This window comes from Catharus ustulatus, chromosome 6, assembly GCF_009819885.2.
Source record: "Catharus ustulatus isolate bCatUst1 chromosome 6, bCatUst1.pri.v2, whole genome shotgun sequence".
NCBI lineage: Eukaryota > Metazoa > Chordata > Aves > Passeriformes > Turdidae > Catharus > Catharus ustulatus.
Genome location: NC_046226.1, coordinates 37,023,246 through 37,049,148, shown reverse-complemented (window position 1 = coordinate 37,049,148; position 25,903 = coordinate 37,023,246). Strand labels below are relative to the sequence as shown.

Below are 25,903 nucleotides of genomic sequence, written 5' to 3'. Positions count from 1 at the left end.
CCTTGCCGCGGCTGCCGCCATCCCTGCGGCAGTGCCGGCCGGAGCCCGGCCGCGCTCGCCCGCGCCGCCGCCTCCGCGCTCGCCCTTCCTCGGCCGCGGCGCCACCGAGCCCGCTGTCCCCCGGGGCACCGCCCACATCCCATTTCCGGAGCGGTGATTGGGCAGTTGCGGAGATTCCTCACGGGCGATTGGCTCTCAGCGCGGTCAATCCGGCGCCGGGGGGGGGGCGCTCCTGGACGCGGCGCTGTGCAGTGCGGGGTTGGTTGAGCCGGCGAGCGCCGGTACAGCCGCGGCCGCCCCCGCGCAGCCCCAGCGCCGAGCCGCGGGATGGACGCCGGAGTTCCCGTTCTCGACAAGCTACCCGACAAGGGGCAGTGCCCGTGCGGGGGCTGGCGCTGGCCCTGGCCCTAAACTCTCGCCGCCGCAGGGCGACTGCCGGCGGGAAGCTGGGTCCTCGTTGCGGTGCCGCCTCCGCCTCAGCAACCGGGGCTTGGCCGCGCTGTCCGTACCTGGGCGGGCTGCCCGGCCTCTGATGGGCACAGGGCGCTGCCCGGCCGCGGGTGGGGCGAGAGGGCTGAGGAAGGAGAGGCCGGGGCGGAGGAGGCGGGTGACCGCGGGGGCCTCTGTCCCCTTCTGCAGGGGGGCACAGCAGGGCTGGCACCCCTGGGTCCGCACGGTGACAGCAGGGAACGCTGGATGCGTCCCGTGCCTGGGTGAGGGAAGGCTTCCCGCGCTCACAGGTGATCCTTACTGCAGGCAAGACTCTGGAGGCTTGCAGCGGGCGCTCCTCGGTGGGTGCCATCATCGCACAGCAGCCCACAGGACGCGTTTGTAGGCCAGGGTCAGCCCAGAGGCTGGATCCGTCTGGCAGACCAGCACCTAGGAGAGGCCTGTGCTGCGCGATGGGCACAGCAGCTTGTATGAAGTGAGTAAACACACCGTAGTGTTTCCCTCGTGGAAAGTTTCCTTAAGTGGAAAAAAAAAAAAAAAGTGCCTTTATCTCCCTCCTGCCAGCTGGATGAGAAGACAGTGTGAATAATTTAAGCCCTTTCTTCATTCATCACAAGGAGATCACAGTTAAAGAGTAAGGTTAGGAAACAGTATCTCCTCCTGCTACTTTATGAACAGCAAGATTTTAGCTCTGGTATCTTACAAGTGAGTTACCCAGAAGTGGGAGCTGTGAACCAAACCTAGCAGTGAACACAAACAGTTGCGAGTTGCTCAGTGCCAGTTTCGGGAAGACGCTTCTTCATTAACAAAGGGCACTGCCTCAAGCAGTGGGCCTCCAGTCACAGTGGTGTGGATAAACACTGGTGACAAGCATACATTTCTCTGTATGTAGTGAATGCATACGTATGGTATGTGTCCTAACAGTTGAAGAAAATAGAAAAGCTGGTGGAGTGAAGAAATGTTCATTTTGTGAATGGAAATGAACCTATGCTGATGGCAATAGGTAGAGAGAGTTGCCTTTTTTTATACACAATAGTACATCTATTCCTGGGTTACAAAAAGGAAGTACGGGTTTTGCTTACCTTTAAAAGGCACTTAAAATTTCTCAGATGGAAAATATTTGACTGGAACTAATATTCCTTCAAATCTGTCTTAAAGGCATTGCAAAGGCCACACTTATTCTAGGATAATTGCTCTTCTTATATGCCAAATATAATTTTTTCACATTCACTCTAAAGTAGACAGTTTTTCCTCCCAGATTATAACTGAGGGTAGATAAACACCCTTACCACTACTTATTTAAAGTAATAAGTTTTACCAACAAAACTTCCTGCATGCTAGATGTAATGAGGAGCTCATGAATATGAATCTATTTGTGAAGAGTTCTTTATTGTTCCCCAAATAATTGACATGTTGCCTGAGGTGTACAATTCTTCAGGAGAATTTTCTGATTCAAGTAAAGAGAATGGAAAGGCCTTAGCAAACTTGTTTATCTGGTTTGTCTGTTTACCTGTTCATCATTTCAGATCCAAGGGGCATAGTTTCTCTTACCACTTGGGAACTTCACAGGTTAATTCATTCATTATCTAGTACAACTGGCATGCACATTATCATGGGAATCTCACCAGATGTACACGTCTTCTTGCACGCTGAAAGCTTTAGAAGACCAAATAGCCTTTCCTTCATTGTCAGTTGAAGTACAGTGAGCTGTAAGTTTCCAAATTACCTCATGTTCTTCATAAGCAGACAAAACCTGGATGGTTCAAATAAAAGTCAAGCAGAGAAAAAAAATAAACTAAAACGGAGTCTTTTCAAAAGGAAAATCTGTTTCCACTTATGTGAAGGAAGTCCTTACAGCAGAGATCTAATCTTTTTTAGCTCACTGCTCCAGAAATACACCAAGAGGTTCTTCAAGGCTTTCTGTTCTACTATTTTAGGTTCAGAGATGTTGGTAAGTATAACAGACACCAGCGTTTCCTCTGTCAGTGCAGACTTGCAGAATATCTTTACCACATACCAAAAAAAAACCCCAAACAACCAAACCCAAAAACCCACCAGCACATTAAAATCTCTATGTAAATAAGAATATGAAATTGAGGTACTCTAGTTTCCTTTTTTTTTTTTTTTTGATAGTACCTGTAGTTAGGCTCAGATGCATTGTGCTGATATCCCTTGGAAAAAATTACCCTGAGCCAAAACCTGTCCTATGCCTTTTGTTCAGCTCTTACATTGTTAGTTCTAGTTGGCTATCTCAATGTAAAGATGTGTCTCTATTTGCAGCTGTTAGTCAGCAGCTCTGAACCACAGCAAATGGGCACCTCTCTGTTTCTTCTGGAGATTTTTAAGTATCCCAGGTGGTGCAAAATTAATCAGTAAAGCAAACTGTCCTGGTTTCAGATGAGATAATTTTCTGTATAGTAGCTGGGACAGTGCTGGATTTAGTATGAGAATAATGTTGAAAACAGGTTGATGTTTTAGTTGGGTTTGAGTTGTTCTTACTCTAAATCAAGGGTGTTTCATCTTCCTGTGCTCTGCCAGTGAGGATGTGCACAAGAATGGAGGAGAGCATGGCCAGGACAGCTGACCCAAACTGTCCAAAGGGGTATTTCATACCACAGAACTAGTCCAGTATCTTAATGGGGAAGGAGTTGGCCATGAGATGTCAACGGCTGCTGAGGGACAGACTGGGCATCAGTCAGTGGGTGGCGAACGTGTGTATCTTGTTTCTCTTGGGTTTTATTTTTCTCTCCTTTCCATTACAATTATTAGTAGGGTCTAATTGTTATTATCTTTTATATTTTGTTTCAATTATTAAATTGTTTGTATCTCAGCCCATGGGGTTTGTCTTTTTTATCCACTTTTTTCCTCATTGGGGCAGGAGTGGGGGAATGAGCAAGCAGCTGCTGGGACTTAGTTGCTACCTGGGGTTAAACCACAACACAGTGTGTTGTCTTAATTCAATCCTAAATGTCTCACTTGACTGCAGATTGCAAGAAGAAAAGTACTGCACACCAAAACTTGAAGTTAGAGAGCAGGAGGATTAATTACAGAAATTACTCCAAATCCCAAAGGCCAAATTTTATTATAACCACATAGTTGCTATGAAAAGATGTGAAAAAAAAATTTAATTGTGCTGGTATGTGCATGGCAATGAATATGATTTCCCAGTAATTTTGACTGTATGAAAAATAATCCCATCATGTAAAGATATTCTTACATCTTAATATGGACATTTTTATATTTAATAATTATAAATGTTATGCATAAATATTTAATAGTAAATGTAATAAATGTTAAATAATGTAATGAGGCAATAAATAGAATTGGTCTGAATATTTAAAAAAGGTAGAAACAAGCCAGTAAAGACCAAAGTGACAACAAACTATTTCTGGGCACAATTAGATGCAGCTTTAGCTGTTTTTATTTTTTTAATTTAAAAAATAACAGAGAATGAGAAAATACCCACGTATCTAATGGGGTACCTGCTTCTAGTATCTTTTTTGTTTGAAGATTTTCCAGGAATGTCTATAACGGAACACAACTTTCGAATGCTTCCAACTTCTGGTTCCCTGGGGGAAAAATAAGTTTGAATTCCTGGAAATCTTTTTTGTGCAGTAAGGGAAATGTGAGAATTTTCATCAATAGTTTTTGTCTAAAAGGAATGATCTAATTTTTCTTCAAGAAATCTTTAAATATTTAAACCTGCACCTATACACAAACATTTTCATATGTGTGTGATGGGGAAGGGTGTCATGATTAGCAATGTGCAAGAACTTTTGAACTCTGCTGCTTTTTTCTTCAAATCAACATATATGGCAGTAGATGAGTCATCCCGCAAAGCCCAGATTCATTGGTTTCAAACACTTCAACTGGAACTTCCTTGCCTGGACTGTGGGGTCTTGGAGATACTTATTTACTTATTTCTGTATGAGTCAGACGTTCTGAATAATGTTTCTGCTAAGTCAACTACAGAAGACAAAGCTCCAGAAAAGTTTTTGGAGAGTCAGATGTCAGGAAAAAGAAGAGAGAGAAGGAAAGAAAAAAATAAAAGGATGAGATAGATAGCAGGATGACCAGACTTAAGAGATTCACAGGAAAATTCACAGGTTTGGTTAATCAATAAGTTAACATACACCAACTCCTAGAACTGAAAAATCATTTAAAATTTTAACTAAAATTAATAAATAAATGGAGGCAGAAACAATGCTTTCACTGAAGAACAGAAAGGTAAAAACATTTGATGAAGTCACATTTCTGGCAAAAGTCAAGGAGCGAAGGAAGAATCGGCCAAAGATGAGAAAGTTCTTACCAAGTTTTGTAAATGTTTAAACAGATACCTACTTAATAACAAATGACAAATCACAGACCTTGAGACATTTAGTTCAGCCCTTTTTACAATTGTCCCTGCAATACTCCTGGCCAGTGTTTGTCAACCTGTTCTAAAAGTACTTTTTTGGGGAAATCAAGGAGTTTCTTGTGGGCTGTTTCATTATTCTCACTAAAAATTATTCCATCCATTATTCTCCTCATATCTTATCAGCAAAGGAATGTATTACTTTCCTCTGCTCAACTACCTATAAAATATTCCAACATTATTTTCATCTCTTACCATCAGTCTTCTCTACACTAAGGCACCTGAGTTCCTTCAGTTTTTTTCCACAAATTGTGATTTCTCGACAGAGTGTCAATAACCATGAAGTCACCACTCAGGGGACAGAGGGATCTTGGAAAAGCTCTAAGAGCACTGTGTCTGCATTCTGGCTTCTGTCTATTTGACAGCTTCAGAAACTCCCATGAGCCTCTCTCTTTTTTTTTGGGGGGGGGTTTTGTTTTGTTTTGTTTTGTTTCCCTTGATAACTATCTTTTCTTTCCAAAAGAATCTCAAATTCCATACAATATGTCCTGAGTAATATCATCCAGTTCAAATTATGTCTGGAGTGTGAAAAATAGCATCAACATCAGGTTTATAGTAAGCTGAGAATAGGTACTGATTAATTTAGGAGGTCTTTGGAGGAGAAAAGTGACAGTCTATGTCTGACTACTCTGCTAGGAGAAGGGTCAGTTGGTAGTATAGTGCATCAAAATATTGATGCTATGAGATATGGAATTCAAAAAGGAAAATTTAACCTCATTATGTAAAGAGAATTCTGCTGCCAGGCCTCATAATATGTGTATAATTCCATTCTGCAAAAAGCTTCCTGATACCTGTCTTGTGAGGATAAGATCCATAGTGAATAAGGTAGGAAAGTGAAAAGCAAGATTGCTGCATGGTCTAATTATGATTAAGGTTGTAAAAATGGATTCTAGTCTTCAGAAAGAAGTTACAGCCAAGATGGAAGTTTTAGGGTTACCAGGCAATTTAAAATACATGTTCACTTCCAGCTGGACTGTAGACTGCTGGTCTGATTTTAAAGTGAATACACTATTTCTGTGCCTCAGTTTTCCATTTGTAATGACTCACTGTGAGTCATGAGTGGATGACTCAGAGACTGTGGACAATACAGCTCCTATGGATTGAAATCAGAGCCAGCCTGACAGGTACTGATATGGATTTTCCTGCAATGCACAGGACCCCTAAAGGCAAGCCGTGTACATGCAGTGCAGTTCATGCAGGCCTGCTGTAAATTCCTTTTCTGCCTGAGACTGATTTCAGCATCCATATTGTTATAATAACCTTTACACATCTGAAAAACGTAGTACTTCTTTTTCTGATTTGTTTCATCTGTGGTATTCTTCAGGCAATTAGATGAGCTACAGTTATAGTATTCACACTTTTCATGGAACATAGTACAGTGGATCTTCTGGTACAACTGTAGCACAGCATAGAGCTGTAGTTGTAAAAAAATATAACTGACTTTGTTTTCAATAAGCCTTGTGTCATTTTAATGTACAAACAGCGTCCTTTTAAATTATTGACATATTGCCATTACTTCTTGCCTTTAAATTTTGACATTCCCTCTGCCAACTCTGCAATTTCATAAAAATTTCAGATGTTGTGACTTAATGTAGGTACCTTTATCTACTACAACAACCATAATCATCTACATACCACTACACTTCCTTCCTAAAAGTTCAAAAATGTAATTGAGAAATGAAGGCTCCTCAAAGACTCAGTTACTTCTATTTGCTTAATAACTTGATTCTCTGTCTACCATGTGGTTCAAAACTTTACAAAAGCCAAAAAAAACAGATGGCTGTTCATGTCCTCTCCCCATTATCACATATCAGTGAGAATCTCTTCCTGAATATGGTCTTGCCTCAGCTCAGAAGGAAAGATTGTAAAGTTCTTGCTTCTATCAGTCTCACCAAGTGCCTCCACTTTTCATTCAATAGTCCAAAATCTCACATCATTAGTTGTCATTTAATTAAATGCAAGATGAAATTAAAAGCCATGCAAATACAAAAATAAAATACTAGGTTTTGGAAACTAGATATAAAATTAAATGTTGCATCTTCCCAACTAGTTATTTCATTACACTGATTCATAACACATCTGTCCTTGCCTGTGGAATTATATATGAATAGCACTAAATAGGTAAGTAATTGGGCAAACATTTGTTAAATTTACCTGTTTTGGATCCTAAGACATATCACAGCAATCTTCACTGTTAGCAGGAAAGTGTTTCATCTCTTTCTATACTTTCTGAATAATTCAACTTTGATACTACATTTGCAGCTGAAGTAATTTCCAAATATGAGATGGAACAAAAAATACAGGTACCACTGGCCTCTAACTGCATTACAATTGGATTTAAGTAATTTCTTACAATAGGGTATTCTTGAGCTTCCATTAGCTGTGTGAATGACCTCTAATCTCTCTAATAAGTTTTAAAAAGCAAGCTTCTTGCTCCGTATTGTAGAAATAGCCTTCATACTTCATACAGCAGCACTGCCACCTCCTGCTCACTTGCTTTCATGCATGTATGAGGTTTGTGTTGCAAAGCAGTCACAGGGAAGGTGCAATTTTCTGCTACTAGGTAACTGAGGCAGTATATTTTCTAATGCTCAGGGATGACACATTCGGAATTATGCAGATGGGGAGAGCTTTCACAAGTGAACTTTTTTTAAGCACAGAAAAATACTTCAACCATTTGTCCAGGATTTCTTATGTATCACCTCCCAGCCGAACAATAGCTCAAAATCTGTACATTTGTGGCTTGTGCTGTACCCAAGGAATACATTACACCTGTTGAATATGCTTCCATAGAGTTGATCTGTACACAAACCAACACATTTGAACAGATCTAAAATATTCCCTGTGCGCTGCAAGTCCAAAGCATGTATGACTTGTACACAGGATTAGTTCAATGCAGCTGGGGTGTATTTGATCATATGCAAGCATTTGTGTGGTCCATATGCAGTAGGTCCAACAGATCCCAGATGTGTCACATATGCTCTGAATCATTAGGACACAGGCAACACAGAGCTGGTGTACTGCCAGAACAGAATTAGAATCACAGTCACATCAGGGTACTGGTTTTACTCATCATAAGCTGGGAGAGGACAGTTTATACTTCCGAGAATATTTCTACACATTTACAAGGCCTGGTGCAGAGCCTCTTGCAGTCAGTCATGTGCCCACCGAACTCTTCCTGCTGTGCTGAGGCGTTATAGATACGACCCTATAGCTCAAACCTGGTCCTCTTTAGGGATTCTGTTCTGGTACTGACATCACCTCTAACTTGACCAACACTGCCGCAGACTCAGTTTATTGCCACCACTGTTGCCAGCTCAAACCAGCCACATCTGTCCCACAGATTGCTACATGCTGGCCTCAGAAATGCCAGAGGACACGACACTTTAGCTTTTGCTCCTGGCTTAGAATAGAGTTAGATAAGAGACTAGGACAGAGGTTTCTACTAGATTGTTCTTGAACCTGGAAAGCTTCCCAAACCAGAACCTACTGTGAATCATACAGGATGATCCAATTGCTCTTGGTTACTTGGATTCTTTTCTTGGACAATCACATTCAATACAAAGAGAACAGAAAATTGCATCCAAAACAACAAAATATGGAATGATGGGTAAGGAACATAATAGTGGACATAAATGATAGTTGCCTAAGAGAGATTTTTCCCTTCCCATAGAATCACAAAGTTTCATTATTCTCATTCTTCTCGCATTTGGAGGTATATTTATTATTAAGAACAAATTAAGAGGTATTGAAGACATTAGCAGGTACTGAAAAACAGTTGTGTTGTTTATTAGGCCAAAGCTCCAGCAGGGTAAAAAGGCAGAAGTCCTAGAAACAATTTTGTTGGTGAGATCTCAGTTCACACTCAGTCAATTGGCCTGTTTTGCAGGATTTAATTTGGTGGCATAAGAACCTTGAAATAAATCTCTTAGCTACGATTAGAGATGAAGGAGAGATTAGCACAGGCAGGAGAGTTGAAGAGGTTTTCTCCATCTCCATTAGTGAGTCAGTGTGAAGACAGAGCAACTACAGAGACACATCAGGAAATCAGTATTTCAGACATCCTCAGAATGTCCAATTCAGGTATTTTCTCCCTTATATTCAGCAAGTTACCAGTTTCAAGATCCTGTTCAGTCCTCTGAACCAGGTTAGTAGGTTCTTTTTATAATGTCACAAATAGCACTGTATGTTTAGCTAAAATAGCAGATTTTAGCAAAATCAGTAAGAGAAGATGTAGTTTACGACAAAATTGCAAAATTTCTCTGAAGAATTTGTATCTAATAAGTAAATATTAAAAATAAATAGCCGTGCTATGTCTCGTTCAATATATCTAGAGGATTTTGATAGCAAAGGAACAGCTAGGTGACATCTTGGAAGCAAATTGTATGGTGATGGAAGCTGTGTTTAAAATTTATCACTCTTTAATTAGACAACGAAATCAACAGTATTGATAGTATGGGAGAGATTTCTACATTTATTTGTCTTCTTTTGTTGAAAGAAGTATTTTTTCCTTTATAGAATAAAATTCAGTTTGTGCTCCCCTAGCTGGGGAAAATATGTCTGTGTGTATGTGATTCATAGCTCTGGAGTGACTCGTGCACAGGTTTCTAAGAACTATGACAGAGGCATTAGTTCCACTGAAATGCTGGGAGCATGTGTGGCTTTACAGCAACCTGCTGTCAAACATGACTTGGAGAAGAACAGACACATATTACAGAGCAAGACTAACTGCAGTTCAGTTCTTTCAGCTGGTAAGACTTCCCTCATGGTGCTCAAAAAATTATACTATGCAGTTGGGTGTGTGTTGCAATAGATCTTATGGTAATAAATGTATTCAATACTTTATTCTTTCCCTGTTTAATAATGTCATGATGCATTTACAAAATTCTTTATGATGTGAAGAGAGTCTTATTATCTGAAATAAATTCAGTAAACTGTTAGCATAGGTGAAAATCTTAACATAAGTATGCATGTAGAAGGCTAGGAACAAGGAACAGAATAGGTAACTTGCTCTTCTGTCCCAGACTCAATGCGCTCAAGGTTTCATAAGAACAGTGTCTCCCAAGCTTATCAGTATCAAACAGGGTCAATCAACAAGTGGTCTTTGAACTACAACAACCAGTCATTCCAGTCCTTTCCTCTGGCACTAGGATTCCATGAAATTACAGATCTTATGCTGCTGGTATGGGTAGCACCGTTAGATTAATGTCAATATTCCGTGAAATCTGATCCTACAACAATATTAAAAACTCCCAAAGGAAGCTAAGAATACCTCATGAGAATTTCTGGCGATAAGGAATTGCTAGGAGAATTTTTCTTGCACAGAAATTTCTTACATTTTTTAACTTCAGGCATCTGAAAATTGGGGATGGAGCTATATCAGAATAGCTACCTGAGATTGAATGTATCCCTGCTTATGGAACTCAACTTCAAATTTCTTTATGGCTAGAATATGACAAAGTCTCAAATCTACAATCAACAATGCCTCTGGAGTCGATGAATATTGAGTAGAACTATTTTCCAAATGTTCAAACAAAATATGTTTAGCAGGTAGGGTGTTTTCAGTGACACTGTAACTAAATGTGCTGAACAATTTTGAGGCAGTATTCAATTATGTATATGTGTTTCCCAGAAACAAACAGTGAATGATGCATTCATATTGCTGGCCATTGAACGGTGAACTGCGTATCAGCAATCAGTAAATTTCACAACAGATTCTCTCTGTTGTGAGCTCTGAGGCCCGAGTATCAGGGGCAAATAAATCCACTAACAGCCATCATTTACAAGTATTTAAGGTCAAGTCACAAACTGCTTTAACTGGTGAAGCAATCAAAGATACTGTCTCCAGGCTTAGCAGGCTTATTCATGCTGTCAGCTGAATTCGTAGGGAGGCTTAACTCTGCACCAGCAGAGCATGATCCCTTCAAATGAAGTCTGAACAATACTGGAGAAGAATGGTGTGAATCAAGTGTTGCGATTTTATAAATGACTGTTCTCTGGACATCTCTGTAAGGTGTTTAACATTTATATGAGTATCACAATATGGTCACAATCAATATTCAGTCATAAATGATAATCAGCCTTAACAATCATTAAAATTAGGACTCTGGTTTTTTTTAAACTCAGAAAGTTGCTGGCCTAAACACTTTTGGAAATAGACTGGTAAGAAAAAATACTGTGTATTTTGCACACTATTCTCTGTGTATTGTACAAAAAAACTACAGAGTTGAATAGTTTTGAGGGGAATTAGTTTTCTCTGTAAGTGCAGGAGAAAATAAATGCAAATTGAATTAATTAGATCTCACAGACCTTAAAATCTTAATGTATGAAGATATTTAACCTTATCCCAATATGAATCATACAACCTATTCCTTGCGTGTACAAATAGAACTGATTCTCTCCGACGTAAACACATGAAGACTCTGGGATTCCATTACCTTTTTAAACTCCACTCTGCAACAATCTGCTTACCAATGCTAAGCTTCACTGCAGCTTGGGATCCTTTACCGGGTCAGTAAAGCTTGTCTGTCTGCAGGTGTTTTTCATGCTGTTTTAGCTGATACAAATTTTATCAATAATGGCATCCACTAATTTAGAAAATACTATGCTGCTTATACATCTCTATTTCCCCAGATTTACAGAATTACACTTTACTGTTTATAAATGCCATAGTATTAGTGGAATTAAATTACTGTATAATTATATAACGCAAAGTTTTACAGTATAAAATCACTCTAATGAGTTGCCAAATTAAGAACAAGACAACCAAGTTTTCTAGAGAGAAAATGAAAAGAGAAGGCTGTATATACGCTTGTTTGTCTTGCTCATTCAATTTTTGAACATAAACCTGACCATAACACAGGAATCTACGAATGATAAATACCTACAATTGTTTAAAAAAATACAGACAACAAGCAGAAGGGAAGGACACTGGGAGTCTTCTGAAGGGAAAGACAGCAGACCAGTTCACTTTTAGGTATCAGTTGTGCACAGAAAATTGGTCTTGACAAAAATTCATAGGAATACAGAGTCTCTATTCATACTATTCGCTTATTTTTAATTGCTCTAGTTGGTCCTTAAGAATTTTTTTAAGTGATTCACACTTATGAAATTTGAGCAATAAATTTCATTGGGGCACTCCCTTGGCTGGACTCTGAGTGCGTGAGGCTGCACAGGAAGTTCTTTTGTAGGCTCTATAAATACCTGGTCAAACAGACAGTAATCTCTCTCCCTCTTCTTCAGATTTCTACTGCATGCCTTGGATCGATGCTCCTAATCAGCTTACGAGCTTCCCTTGACCTACGCTTCTTTTCCTAATGCGTATCTGACTATGGCTGTACTCAAAATCAAATTCACCAAAACCAAGAGGGACAAATTGGCTCAGATCTTATGGATCCTCAACTGGGTTTCTGTAGTGAGTGGGATCATTCTCTTCAGTCTTGGCCTCTTTCTGAAAATAGAAATCAAGAAACGCAGTGAAGTGATGGCAAAAGGGGACATTAACTCTGTCCCCAACATGCTGATCTCCGTAGGGGTCATAGCGTGTATCATCAACTTCCTGGGTGGCAAAATCTGCTATGACTGCTCAGATGCAAACAAGTTCTCTCGATGGAAGCTAGTAATGCTGCCATACATCGTATGTACCTTCTGTTTTACCTTCTCCATCCTGGTGGGTGCTCTCATGTGCTATACCATGAGGAATGAGTTGGAAGAGTCTCTCTATCTGGGACTGAGGGATGCCATTAAGTTCTATAAGGACACAGACATACCTGGGCGATGTTTCCTAAAGAAAACTGTGGATCTGTTACAAATTGGATTCCGTTGCTGTGGAAACAATGGCTTTAGAGACTGGTTTGAAATTCAGTGGGTATCTCCTCGTTACCTGAACATGGCTTCCAAGGAGGTTCTTGAGTAAGTATTTATCAGTCAAACAAAAAAATTATAGGAGAAGAATGCTTTTGAGACTGGAAAGCCCTCTTTGCTGGACCTTTGTATCTTAATTTTAAAAATGTAGAATGACCAGGTTGCTCACAAAATATGCTAAATACATGCACAATCAATAGTTGCTAAGCCTTTAGGGATACTAAGCAAAGCAAAGATGTATCTCCTTTTTCAGTGTGGTGAATTAGCTACTTCAAAATTTTAATTTCATTTACAGTAAGCTGATAACAGAAAAAACAACTGTACTATCAGTACACTGTACAGTCAATTCTAAGCACGGAAAGACCCTTCTTCAAGATATTAGATTTTGCAATCCCAAGTTCAAATCTGTATGTTCACATATGAGAAACTGCCAAACACTTATGTACGCTGCATAAAAAGGCAGAAATCCCCCCGCTTTTTTTTTGGTGCTAGTGCTTCACATGATATAGCAACTGTGAAATTAAATGCTCAGAAAGAAGAGTGGTAATACTTACAGACAAGGTAAAAATTAAAAACTTTCAAAAGTTGATAGTCCAGTCTGTAGTAATTTTTCTAAAGCTGAAAAAGGTCTATACTGACAAGAGTTGTATTCCCAAGAAAGACAAATACAAAGAGCTTGACTGGCATTTGTCAAATGCTGCATTTTGTTGAACTCAAAAATCAGTGACAATAAAGCCAGAGGAAGGGAGGCCAAAGGTCTTAATTTTACAGAATTCACAATTTGAAACTACCATCACAGCAAAGCATATATAGGGAGCTGCAAATATACCAGAGGGCAGGACCTAGGAGAATACAAACAAGAGGGCATCAACATACAGAAGACACTTGTCTGTGGAAATAAAGCAATACAAGCATTCTCAAGACAGAAGTTAGAAAGACTGACCCAGAACTGTTTTAAGTCTCGGGTCTATGCTGAAAGGTGATGTGACAACAATGACGGTCCCTAGGAATGCAAGAGTAGTTAGCTTACTGTGAGGTCAAAAGTAAAATATATCGCCTTTTATTTCTATGAGAGAGGTAGAAATAGTCATGCTTTATCCAGGGTCTTAATTAAACTATTTTTTTTTCTGCAGGCTCACCTGTGCTCTGTCACTGTTTTGAGAATACACTGTCAGTTAGCTTTTGCCCCATTTAGGCAGAAGGTGACAGTGAAATGTGCATGAGGAAAGTAGTTTCTGAATTTCTTTTGCTGCAGACAGATTGCTTAATTTCATCTTGATTGGCAGAATCCAAGTTGGTGCTGTATCACAAAATTATGTCATGCCTTCAAAAAATCTGGTAGTGAAATATTTGATATGAAGTCATTGGAAGCAAAGCCCAGCTGGTAATGTTGTGAAAGGATGGAGAAAGAATTAAATCTTTCTTGGTTTCAACTTGTACTTATCAGTCAGTAGTTTGTAGACCAAGAGGCAAAGCAGGTGAGATCTGACATACTGTGAACTCACATGTAACCCTTGCAAAACTGAACTTTTTACCTTCTTGCAAAGCCCTCTTCCCTCCCCCCTCTTCTATAGCTCTATTGCCAGCAACACAATTTGACATGGAAAGACTCAGTGGGAACAGCAGGAACATGAGGCAGGTTAAAGCAGTACAATCCTATCATCGCTTTGGTCAGATAAAAACCATCTTTGCTCAAAAGCAAGTTTTTGCTTTGCAATACCATAACAACTTTGAATTGCAACAGCAAACAGCAGAGAATGTTTTGCTCCACTAGCCCTTTTACTGAGGTCTTCCCTTCTAACAGGACCAAGATACTATTAAGTACCAAGATACAAATTTGCCACTAGTAGATGAAACACAGTGGCAGAAAGATATAATGTAAGTCTGGAAACTGCTACTGTTGGCAGTAGAAAGAGGATTCCTCTTTTATAACATCCAGAACAACAACAACAAAAAAAATATTTAAATTGATGCTTGGGATCAAAAGAAAAGTTTAAGACCCAGTTTAAGAGATTGTATTTCAACTATCTAAAATGCTGTACTATACTGGGGTCATTAAATATATATAATACCCTGAAACAAAGAGGGCATTTTGTCAGCCCAGATAAGATCTTCCCTTCCACAATGTGCCAGCCCTCCTCTCCTCTTCGAACTTTCTTTTCTCCTCCCACATTGGAGCCCTCTAGTTTGTGCCTCTCTGGCTCCTTTCCAGTGCCTAGTTTTGCCTTCACTCATGACACGGTAAGCACACTTCAGTCTACTTTCAGTGGATTATCTGGGCTCTTTTGTATTGATTCCATTCTGTCGCAATCACCAGGGATATGATTGCCACAAAAAGAAAAGCCAGACTTGAAAACAGAGAAAAATTCATGCCTATCCCACTCATAGGAGGGAAGTAGCAGATGAACTTCCTGATTTACCTGGAAAGATGTTTGAGGAAAATGTTTTTGAAGGAATTTTAAGTCAAAAACCCACACTACAACCCAAATAAAAAAGAGGAAGAAAGGGAGAAAAGGAGATTGTATTTAGCAGGCTCCCAGCAATAGAATAAAAGTAATTCCGCCACCACAGCACTGCCACAAATACTAAGCTTCCTAGCAGTTTGTGTTTCATTTGAAGGTAACATTTAGTCCCAAATTCCAGATCAAGACTGGACCACAGTGTTTCTGCTCCTTCTGTTTACCTGATGAGCCTCTTGTAATTATTTCCTTCCCTCTCATTTAGATCAGCTGTAGTGGAACAGAAAAATACTATTTCCAAACATTAATAAAGGAGTAAGTCTTGGAAAGTATTAGAAAATTTACTATTGGTAAATCCAGTGAAAGCTGGATATCTAAGTGAAAGTTGTTTTTCATGTATTCTGGTCCCCCTTACAAAGGGCAAAGGGCCTGGACTTGATAAACCAGGCCTGATTGCTCAGGAAATCAGCCTTTCCCACTGAGCATGAAAATAGATACATGCTTAGAGGTTGCTTCCCCAAGGTGTAAGTGTCTCTCTCAGCATCTTAGATACTGTCCAGTTTCTGGAAAATCTCTTTAGCTGAAGAAAACAGATGTTAAAGAGTCATTTAACTTCAATAAAATCTTGGTTAATTTGAGACTGTGTTCTCTTCCCATCCTATGATTTTTTTTCCTATTCTTCTTTATCTTTCCTCTTTCACCACTTGTTTTCCTCCTGATTTTTAGCAATAAATAAATTTCTTAAAGTTGCAGAAAGTGAAGTTACAAGACGCAGAAACTCCCTTGGGAATTAGTCTCAAAACATGTGCTGGACCAGCCCTTGCAATGGGCAAAGTGACAAAAGGCCAGCAGATGATTTCCAGTGGCTCCTGTGGCATACCAAGTTGTTCTTATATTAGGATCTCTCTCATGGAATGATTGTGTTGAAAAATCAATCCAGAAGTAGTAAAACACAGGATTCCCAGGGATATAATTTTCATTAAAATTCCACCAAGATAAACAAGTTCAAAAATTGTCTTTTGTATTCAGTACAAAGAAACCTAAAAAAGGCAATATCTCCCTGAACATTGAACTCATGTCTTGTGGCACAGAATGAAGAACGACACGAGGTACTGTGCTATACCACACCTAAATACAGCAAGTCTAGTATTCAATTTTCCTGCAGTAAACAACTTTTGAAAGTATATCCTCATTTTCCTTTTGTTATATTGGAGAGGCCTATATTGCAGCAGAGTTCTGTTACTTCCTTTTCTAAAATTACTAAAACCCTTCTGACACCAGGTTTGTAATGCCCAAACTATGTCCTGTTGCAGCCGTCTGAAGAGTAACGTTGATGGGAAGTTCTTGGTGGATGGAGTCCCCTTCAGCTGCTGCAACCCCAGCTCCCCACGGCCCTGCATCCAGTACCAGCTGACAAACAACAGTGCTCACTACAACTATGACTTCCTGACAGAGGAGCTCAATATCTGGATGAAGGGGTGCAGAGAGGCCCTGCTGGATTACTACACTGGTATCATGAGATCCATTGGTGTTGCAGCATTGCTTATTTGGTTGTTCGAGGTACGTGTCACAAAAATGGTCTCCATCACATCAATCTTCCATCTCTTTAGGATGGGAAATGATGACAGTGTAACACATGAGAAGTGCCTCAGCATCCAGTATAAAGTCCACTGTTATAAATCCATCCAGTATAAAGCTCTTCAGAAAGGTCTTCCTTTAGTAAAAGGATTTCCTGTAGTAAAGACAACTTTCCCAAAGTCCACAGAGCAGAAGGAAGTCTTGTTGAGGATGAGAACTATCAGAAACCACGTATAATTCTGTATATTTATAGAGCTCTTTCAAAAGAATATAGCATATTCCCTTCCCTGATGCATTTATGGGATCAGACACAGGACGATGCATGCAGTGACACAACTGCAAGGAAATCTGGTGAGAAGGTCTGAGTGTTTTTTTAAGTCAGTTTAACAAATATATAAAACATGAGTAGGTCTTTGGCTCAACGCATTAATTTTGTTTATAATTAAAACTGAGCATTTTATTAAAATCTCAAAGCCTCCTTTTTATATTACATAGTTTCACCATATAGATAGTACTTGCAATCATGGCGTATCATCCTTCTAAAAGTAGACTGTGCTGCTGGTTATGCAATCAAAATAAGCGCATCACAGGCAAGCTACACGCCTGCAAAGCTGCAGTGCTCCTGTTGACGTCTGTGAAGAAGAGTTCTCTGGATGCTGTCATCTGCAAGTAAGGGACCTCCCAATGGCACAGGCTCCAATACAGTTTTTTTTCCTTTTTACTATGCTTTAGTTTTCTGACTATTGCTCTATTGCATAAATACTAGCATTGTAATTAAAGTACTTCACAACAGTCCTCCAGCAGTGCTAGATGGGGTCATTGGTGCCAGAAATAACAGGTCTCTGAAGCATGTGAAAAGTTGTGAGCCAGCTCTTTGTGCTCCTTTAAATATTGACAAGCTGATCTTGATTCCAACAGAACTATGAAAGTGAGGTTTTTTCCTAAACTTAGTCTTGAGCCTCTGCTATAGGCCATCCTTCTTAATTTTCATGCCTTGGCATGTAGAGGACACAATACAGCTTACACAGCAATGATTAAACATCCTTGCAAGAAATACTGATTAAATCAATGTTAGTGGGAAAAAAATCCACTGAAACTAATATACTACAATTTTTTCTTTCCCACTGACTGATGGTTCCATTAATTGATCATCCATTCTACATAAATTAGTTGCAACCTCTGAAGCTAGAAGGTTCACTAGTAATTCTAGGTATTTATGTACTAATAACATGCAAGGGGGACTGTTACCTGAAGAATGAAGAGAGCATCAATCCATCTCTCCCTGCTACCTTTCTTTAAAAACATAATTAATTGAAAAAGTGGTTGGATATATTGCTAGGAGAAAGAGTCTGTCTGTTTTACTCAGTTATGAGTAAAACAGTCAAAAAACTGAGTGATAGGACTGAGTCTGCAATTTCAACTGTTTAACCAGTATCTGTTTCTTACAGCTCTCTGTACTGATTGGTGTCCGGTACCTACAAACAGCCATGAAGAATGTCCTTCTGCTAGGAGATCTGGAGGGTGAATCAGATGGTTGGTTACTAGAAAACAGTTTTGTGGAAACTGCCAAATACAACATCAGCATCATTAAGAACCTTGGCAAAGCCAACCAGATCTCCACTGTGTCAGGCATGAACGACCCCAATGTTAATGTACAAAACACAGACTGTGACAAAACTAATATTACAACAAAATCCATCCCTGCAGCTAGGTAGATAAATCTTCCAAGAAATGACATCACGAGTGTAGCTCTGCTCTATTACAGTCCTATAGTCACCGGATTTTATCTGGTGGGGGGAAAAAAGGTAGAAAAACTAGTAAAACAATTGAACAAACCACAGACTGGTGGCACCTCCAAAAATGCTGATACTTCTTTGGATGGATGTGTTTTCACTTGTGAAATCCCTGATTCTCAACACTACATGAAACTTCCGGAATTTCCCCCACTTTCTGTCCTTTACTTACAGACTTCTATCATGGCCTGAATGCATGAGAATAATCATTATGCACAAGCAAATATTTCAGACAGGATGGGTCATATAGATTAGTTGAACAGGTACCAAAGAAGTTTGTCATTACACCTATAAAAATTCCAGGACCAGGGAAATGCCAAAAGAAATTATTACATTGGATTTAAAGATTCTTTACAAAAAAGGCAAAAACTAAAATGAAGATTCTGTTGGTGCAAGTTAGTAAAGGGGATATTTTAATAAAATTATATGTATAATAAAGCCTACAAGAATCCACCAGGTATGTGAAATTCAGGTGAAGGCAATAAAGGTTATCACAAAAAATATTACAATTGTTTTTCCCAAAATGTCTGAAGTATCTTCTCATTTTCCCCCTCCAATAGTTAGGAGAAAGCCAGTTGCCCTACTTCCCTGAAAGTCAAAGGGTACAGCTGAAAGGAGTTCTCTGCTCAAGAAAAGCAACTGCCAGCTTGTGCAGGGATATTTAAACTTCCAAGTAGTATGTGATAGTACAAGTTTAAAAACAAGTAGATACTTCCTATGAAACAAACACTGACGATCCTAGATGATTCAAAGCTCCTTGTTTCAAAAGTACTTACCACTCTGATGCAGGGGTGGGAAGGTAAGGGATTATCTGAAATCAATGAAGGCAGACAGACTGACAGCTCTCACATCACACCCGGTACAATGCTCAGGAGCTTTGTCGATGCATGGAGTGAAAGCCTTCAATGCCCAAAACACCTGTAGTTACAGGACGCCCTATGAGTGTAACTGATCATTAATAGTCAGCAGGAAAAAAAGTACCAATACTAAACAGAGGTGGAAAGACCAAATAAAGTATTTTACGTGTGACTGCTGTGAGTGCATTCTTTGCAGATAATCAAGTAAAAGAAGCTTTATCACTAAAATATTTGAAATAGAACCATTCCTGCTTTTGAAATTGTGCAGAGTAACAGTAAAAATTTCTTCATCTACTGTTGCATTCCACAACAACAGAAAAAGCAAAAATTATACTATAAGGATATATTGTGAATAAATTTTGCAATGTAATAATCTGTGGTGTAATTCATGCAGGCTATGTGCATGACCATAATTTCAACCTGACTGCCTACATGTTAGGCCTACCCTTAAGTACACTAAAATCCCTTCAAAGAACTAGATTTATATGAACAACTCTTAATTCTTCCCTTTGCACTGCACTTACCTGTATGCCTACTTCTGTCTTCACTGCAATCCCTTTGCGCAGTAGGGGACTAAAACTTAACTGATGTGTAATTCCTTCAGCCATTTCGGAGGACCAAAAGAACTTACCAGCAGCTCTATAATTAGCTGATACAGGCTGGAAGAGAATACAGAAAATTGTAGTTCCTTGAGAGATCAAGGAGAAAGACAGTCACTTATTGCAAACTAATCAGATTTTGTTTTTCTTTATATGAAGTGTATTTTCTTTCAGATGAGTATGCCAAGTGTCACCTGTGTCAGTAGTACTCACTTCCTCAACACCTTTTTATTCTACTTTTGGTAAAACAGTCCTAGTCCTCAGTAAATAAAGCTTGCAGAATTACAAGAACTGTGAGCTTACTCTTTTGATAGCTTTCTAGTTAATGGATTTGTTAAGAATCTGCTCTGAAAAAGACTTGGAAGGAAGAGTGATCATCCACCCTCAGCATCTCTGTCAAGACAAAAAAATGTCATCCAGTAGTTGCTGTTAACACTTTGCCACAAAGACAGAGGTGTAAGTATCCAGCTGTATCCAGACACACAATTTTCTCTGGCCCTCACAGAGGCTAGAGAAGCTCATTTACTTGCATATGATGAAAACACATTTTACCGTAAAAGACTAATTAGCATTTAGCACATTAACCTTTGTCTCTCAGCCAACTGCCCCAAACTGCAGCAGTGGAATGTGACTGGTTTTGAAACTAACTTTGTTTCAGCATAAATCTCATGCAACAGTCCTTGTCTGACCTAATACTATAATTACTTAGTCATTAAACTGGTAATTTCTATCCTGTCTAGGCATTCAGAGTCTCTACTAATACAGATGCATTACAAAAAGAAAATAGCTCATTTCACAATATCAGGATAAAATTTGTTTTTGTTAATAAATACTTTCTTCTTTGCTTGGTATTTATTGATTTCCTCAGAACATGGCAGTCTTACACCCTACATACCCAGCTTCCTTCACAGCCCCTGTCACAGTTTGGATTTTCTGCAGTAATTAATACCAGAGACTGTGGATCAAGGAAACAAACTTAGGTGGCAGCACAGACTCTCACCTTTAATTCTCTGTAATTTATAAAGACAGATGGCATTAGCGAGCCAAGCCTTTAAGCCAGGGCATCTGCTCAGATACAGAAATAAATTTGGGGAACACTTCTTATCCTATTTGTTATTAATGCCTAATCCAGCCAGAATTTACAACAATATGGCAAATTCCAGAGTAAGGAACTCACCAATTCATAAAATTATCTTCAAGTTCTTAGTTTAAAAAATAAAATAAACACTGTAATGTTGAGTTTCTGGTGAAGGCACTATGAGAGCTTCCTTCGAAATTGCATCTACAATGCTCTTCCTTTAAAGTTTTCTGATTGACACTGAAAACACTTGCTCTATGTTGATCACCGAGAAAAAACAGCAAGAAATATAAACATGCTGCACATTTAGGATTTTGTTAAAACGAACATAGCTCAATCAGGAACTCTGGGACCTCACAATAAGCATCTCAATACTTGTACCCAAAGAGGTCAATATTACATTTAAGGTACAATTAAGGAGGAGATGTAAGGTTCTGCAGTCTGCTGAAAAAGACTAACCACACACCTTCACAAATATAGCAAGGATTTCAAACGATCATGAAATCCACAGCCCCCACTTAGTGCTTCACAACATTTTGCTGCAGCTCATTCACTCAAGCATGAAGCCTGGAAACCTCCTAAAATTAAGTCTGCTGGACTGTAACTTGTTTGACAACCTGTACTTAGACAGCACAAACTATACTCCTTTATTCAACACTGATCACATGAACAATAGTCAGACAGCAGTAAGAAAAGTCTGGTCCCATTTTAATATCTCATATTTAACTCTCTATCTGGTCTCTTACTCACCATTACACAAAATCATGTATATATCACCTCTTGGATTTTCAGCTTTCTCTCCTTTGATGCAAATTTCCTTAAGATAACTTCACTTTCATGTATAATTTCGACTGTACTGAATGCCACTTCAGAGAAAAGTGGCTAGGATTAGAAATAACTAGATTGGAGACATGTGTAAGAAGTGGATTTTCATTATTAGCCATTTTTTACTGTATGAACCTTCCAATTTAGTCTACCTGAAAAATACTGATTAAAAACAAAGAGATTGCACCACAGAAATGAAACAACTTCTGTTCTTGATAAAATATCTTTGAACACCTTGTCAAGTAATAGGTTAGAAGAATCTAAGTAACAACTTAGATGTTGTATTACAAACCTAACTAGTTTACATAGGAGTTTACTCAAGGTCATTGTCTTGAAAATAAACCATAATGCAAAGCATATGAAAGCAAAAATACTCCTCTACATTGTACATTGAAATTTTTATCACACAAGAAATAGTGCCATGGTTTCTTTTCTTTTATTCCTTAATTAATAGGATTCTTGTTCTAATTTTCTTCAGAACATTTTTGCCAGTAGACTTCAATCTATCTACATCTACCTTTCACCTTTTCAGGAATCAGTTCTTAAAAAACATTTACTAAGAATACGTATAAAGAGCAACATCATTAACACCCAAATGGTGGCCAAAGCTTCAACAAAGCAGTGAGGACATGATGACAACCAGCAGCCTGAAGAGCGAGAAGTACTGGCCATATCTATGTAAAAGGTGTCTTAACTGTTTGCTAGGTCTATAATAAACCATTTTTTTAAAATATGCATCACAGCACATCAGACCAACACCACTATCTGCCAATAAGTCCAGAGACTTCTTTGAGAAGATACAAAACCAGAAACACTCTACTAGATCAGTTTCAGGGTATGTAAATATTAAATTCTGTACTTAAGATTTCTTTTGGAAATTTAAGTAGACACTGCAGGAAATTGCATCTGTAAAACACCAGGATGTTTCTAGTGGAGTGTAACTTTACAGAAGAAAAAGCTTTCCCATACAGACACCACTATAATATCCTTGTAAAATGATCTGTGAGGTGCCAAAGTGCCTTCAAATAAAAACTGAATAATCTATGAGAAGTTACTTTATTTCTTTTTTTTTTAAATATACATATACAAGATATTTTATTTCAAAAGCACAAGAACATTATACAAGTTTCAAATTTACATTTTTGCAATTTAAGATACCAGTATGTGCATTATCAAATAACTTCTGTCAGCTTGGATGGAACAGAAATAAGTGGTATAAGCATCTTGCAGTCACTAAATACAGATTATACTCACAGTGAACAAAACTGCATAGTAATTTATGAAATGAAAGATGACCACGCCAGGCAGTGAATGATATGGGAGCCCATTTGCTAAATTAGTATGTGCAAACATACAGAAAGATGTAACTTTTCTCTCCCACTTCTTTAGCTACAAAGAAATTTCCAGAGTTTTAAAGGAGCTCACTTGCTCTTACCAGCTCCTGTCCCTGTTACTACAGTTCAGACAGAAAACAAAACAATAAAGTGATCTCGCTGCACTTTGTATAATGGAAATTTTGTATCAGTGAAGTGCAAGATAACTGAAATATGTAATTTTTGATAACTGAATACGTAAATATCAGAGGGAGACAATTAGAGAATACAGGTTTGGTATCAATGAGGCATTTGACAGTCTTAATTCAGTATTTTTCTTGGCAAGCAGTGTTTTGATGACATAAAAATCACCAGTGCATGAAAGTTTTCGTGACAACTGTTCTAAACCCAGTATGCATTTCAAACATGTTTTAGAGAAGACTAACAGAATTAAAGTTTGTCTTCAAAGAGTTTAATATTCAGGTTTAAAATCTGACAGAATCAAAATAAGGAGAATGGTCTTCCTTTCAAGAAACAGAATACCTGGAAAATATACCAAAGCCAATTTTTGTCTCACGGGGGAAGGATTACAGCAAAAGTTTTTAAAAAGCATTTGAAATCAGAACGATGTTTGAGATCCATGGTATTTCATTTTTAGATTAGTTCTGATGCTGTTCAGTGCACTCATACATACATACTCAAAAACGTTTAAAAAAAAAAACCCAGAAAAATGGTATTTAAATCAAAATCATTAATTGTGATTCTACTATCTCTCATGTAATTGTGGGAAAAGAAAACAAAAAAATAATTCACACTCAGACTCACATCACATTTAGACATTACTTTGAAAGTTTCCCCTTGAAAGCCTTATTAAAGTGTCACAAAAGAATCCAAATAGCAAAGGGGCAGGGAAATCAAGGGTAGTAACAACTTCAAACTTTCACACGGAAATGGTATCTCCTGGGAAAAAGTTTTTACCCATCACATTACAAATTCTCTCACGTATATTATGGCTGAAACTCAGAAAACATTTAGAACTGAAGCACAATCACATACCATTGAGAGAGAGTTCAATCACAATGTGCTATTAACTACTGAAGGGCAAAGACACCTTCTCTTCCCTTTTCTGCTCTACCTGGCACTGAATCACTGAACATGCCTCCCAGAACACAATTTCATTTGTGCAGACTCCAAAACATGCTCCAAACAGTAGCGGCAGAGGATGACGAGTGGAAAATCCCTCAGACATGGGCAAATTTATTTCTGATTCTAAAACTTGCTGCTTTTGGGTGTTAATTCTAGTCCAGTGATAGCTAAGAAGGCTGTTTTACTTAGGTCTCTGGATTTGGATAGTTTACAGAGCTACACTACAATTACCTACCTTCAGTATTTTCACTTTTGATTCTTTGGAAAGGTCTAAGAAGACAAACTGTAAAGGAAGTAAAACTAACCACAGCCTAGGCAAATGGTGAGGCCCTGGAAGTCTTAAGATATACATTAACGGAGGATAAATTCATTAGATAAAGTGCAGTTCTGGCAACACAAAAAGCACAGACTTAACTTTTTGATGCAACAAGCAAGATGGTAATCCCCCATGCACTTTCTATCCCACACTTCTCATTTAAAGAATTCATCAATGAAAAATCTTAATTAAATCTCAAGGTGTATCTGAATGCAAGCTTTTCCTGTAAAACTTATTCTTTATTGTATCTGTTGCTGCAGGTGACTAAAGACCTTGCACCACTTCCACTCCAATATTATCTCAATCTATTTAAAGCTTCACTAAGCTTGGGAAAAGAACCCAGGAACAAAGTAAAGGAGGTTTTTCCTTGGCAATACCATTTAGATATTCTCAAGGCATGGAAGAGACAAATGTGGTGTGTGCTCTGAAACACAGCATTTGGGAATTGCCCTCATGAAAACAATTCAAACTTCTGAAAATAATGGAAATATTTCTAGTTCAATAACAATTACAGAATGTGGTTTTCCTTTTCTTTATAAAGAAAAAAAAGAGGAAAATATATGATATGAGTTTCTGTTTCAATGCATCAGTGATACATCCAACCTAGAGAATCCATCAATTAATTGTCTGAACTACAGAAACCACTTGAGTAGATTTTTTACTGCCACCCTCCTTTCCTTTTCCAAAGCACTGCCACAGTAAGAGTTTTCACTAAAATCAAGAGACTCAGAGCAGTTGCCAGTTGAATCCAAAGAAGATCTGATTGGTTTCTTGGCGTCTGGCAATCTCCTCTATGATGCAGTGCTGTTGCCACAGCAGATGGAGCTTCCGGTACCGCTCCTGACACAAGTGCAGGGGATTGCCTCTTCTTCAGAGAGGAAAGGAGAAAAACCAGTTAGCATATCAGAATAGCAATTAATAAACTGTCCAATTAATAGGCTAATATTAACACTAGACTAATTAAATACTAATTAAATTCCAGCAAGTCAATTGGAAATGTAAAATATCTCTACTTGTGACAAGCAATCACTGCCATTTCTATGATGACATTTCAGCAATGGTAGTTCTCACATGTTTCTGATTAAATGCATAAAAAGCATTCTCAAGAAAAGTAAGAAAGTTTAACAGTACCAAGAAAGTGTATTTTCTCATTATAAACTACCCACTTCTGTCTGGAAACGGCCATCAGTTCCCCAGGCTAAGACACACATT

General features: G+C 38.6%; 2 protein-coding genes across 5 annotated transcripts in view; one reads left to right on the top strand and one right to left on the bottom strand.

Moving 5' to 3' along the window:
• Positions 1-12,029: 12,029 nt before the first annotated feature.
• LOC116997217 (photoreceptor outer segment membrane glycoprotein 2) lies at positions 12,030-18,935 on the top strand. Its single transcript, XM_033061569.2, has 3 exons — positions 12,030-12,775; positions 16,500-16,746; positions 18,213-18,935. The coding sequence occupies exons 1-3, from the start codon at positions 12,195-12,197 to the stop codon at positions 18,477-18,479; spliced, it is 1,095 nt and encodes a 364-aa protein (XP_032917460.1). The 5' UTR covers positions 12,030-12,194; the 3' UTR covers positions 18,480-18,935.
• A 4,018-nt stretch (positions 18,936-22,953) lies between these two features.
• The window catches only part of UBR1 (ubiquitin protein ligase E3 component n-recognin 1), a 64,933-nt gene continuing 61,983 nt past the window's right edge, over positions 22,954-25,903 (bottom strand). For all 4 annotated transcript variants that reach the window (XM_033062014.1, XM_033062017.1, XM_033062015.1 and 1 more), the window contains exon 47: positions 22,954-25,559. In XM_033062014.1, coding sequence (XP_032917905.1) covers positions 25,418-25,559 — 142 coding nt within the window. In that variant the 3' untranslated portion in view covers positions 22,954-25,417. The remainder of the gene's footprint in view (positions 25,560-25,903) is intronic.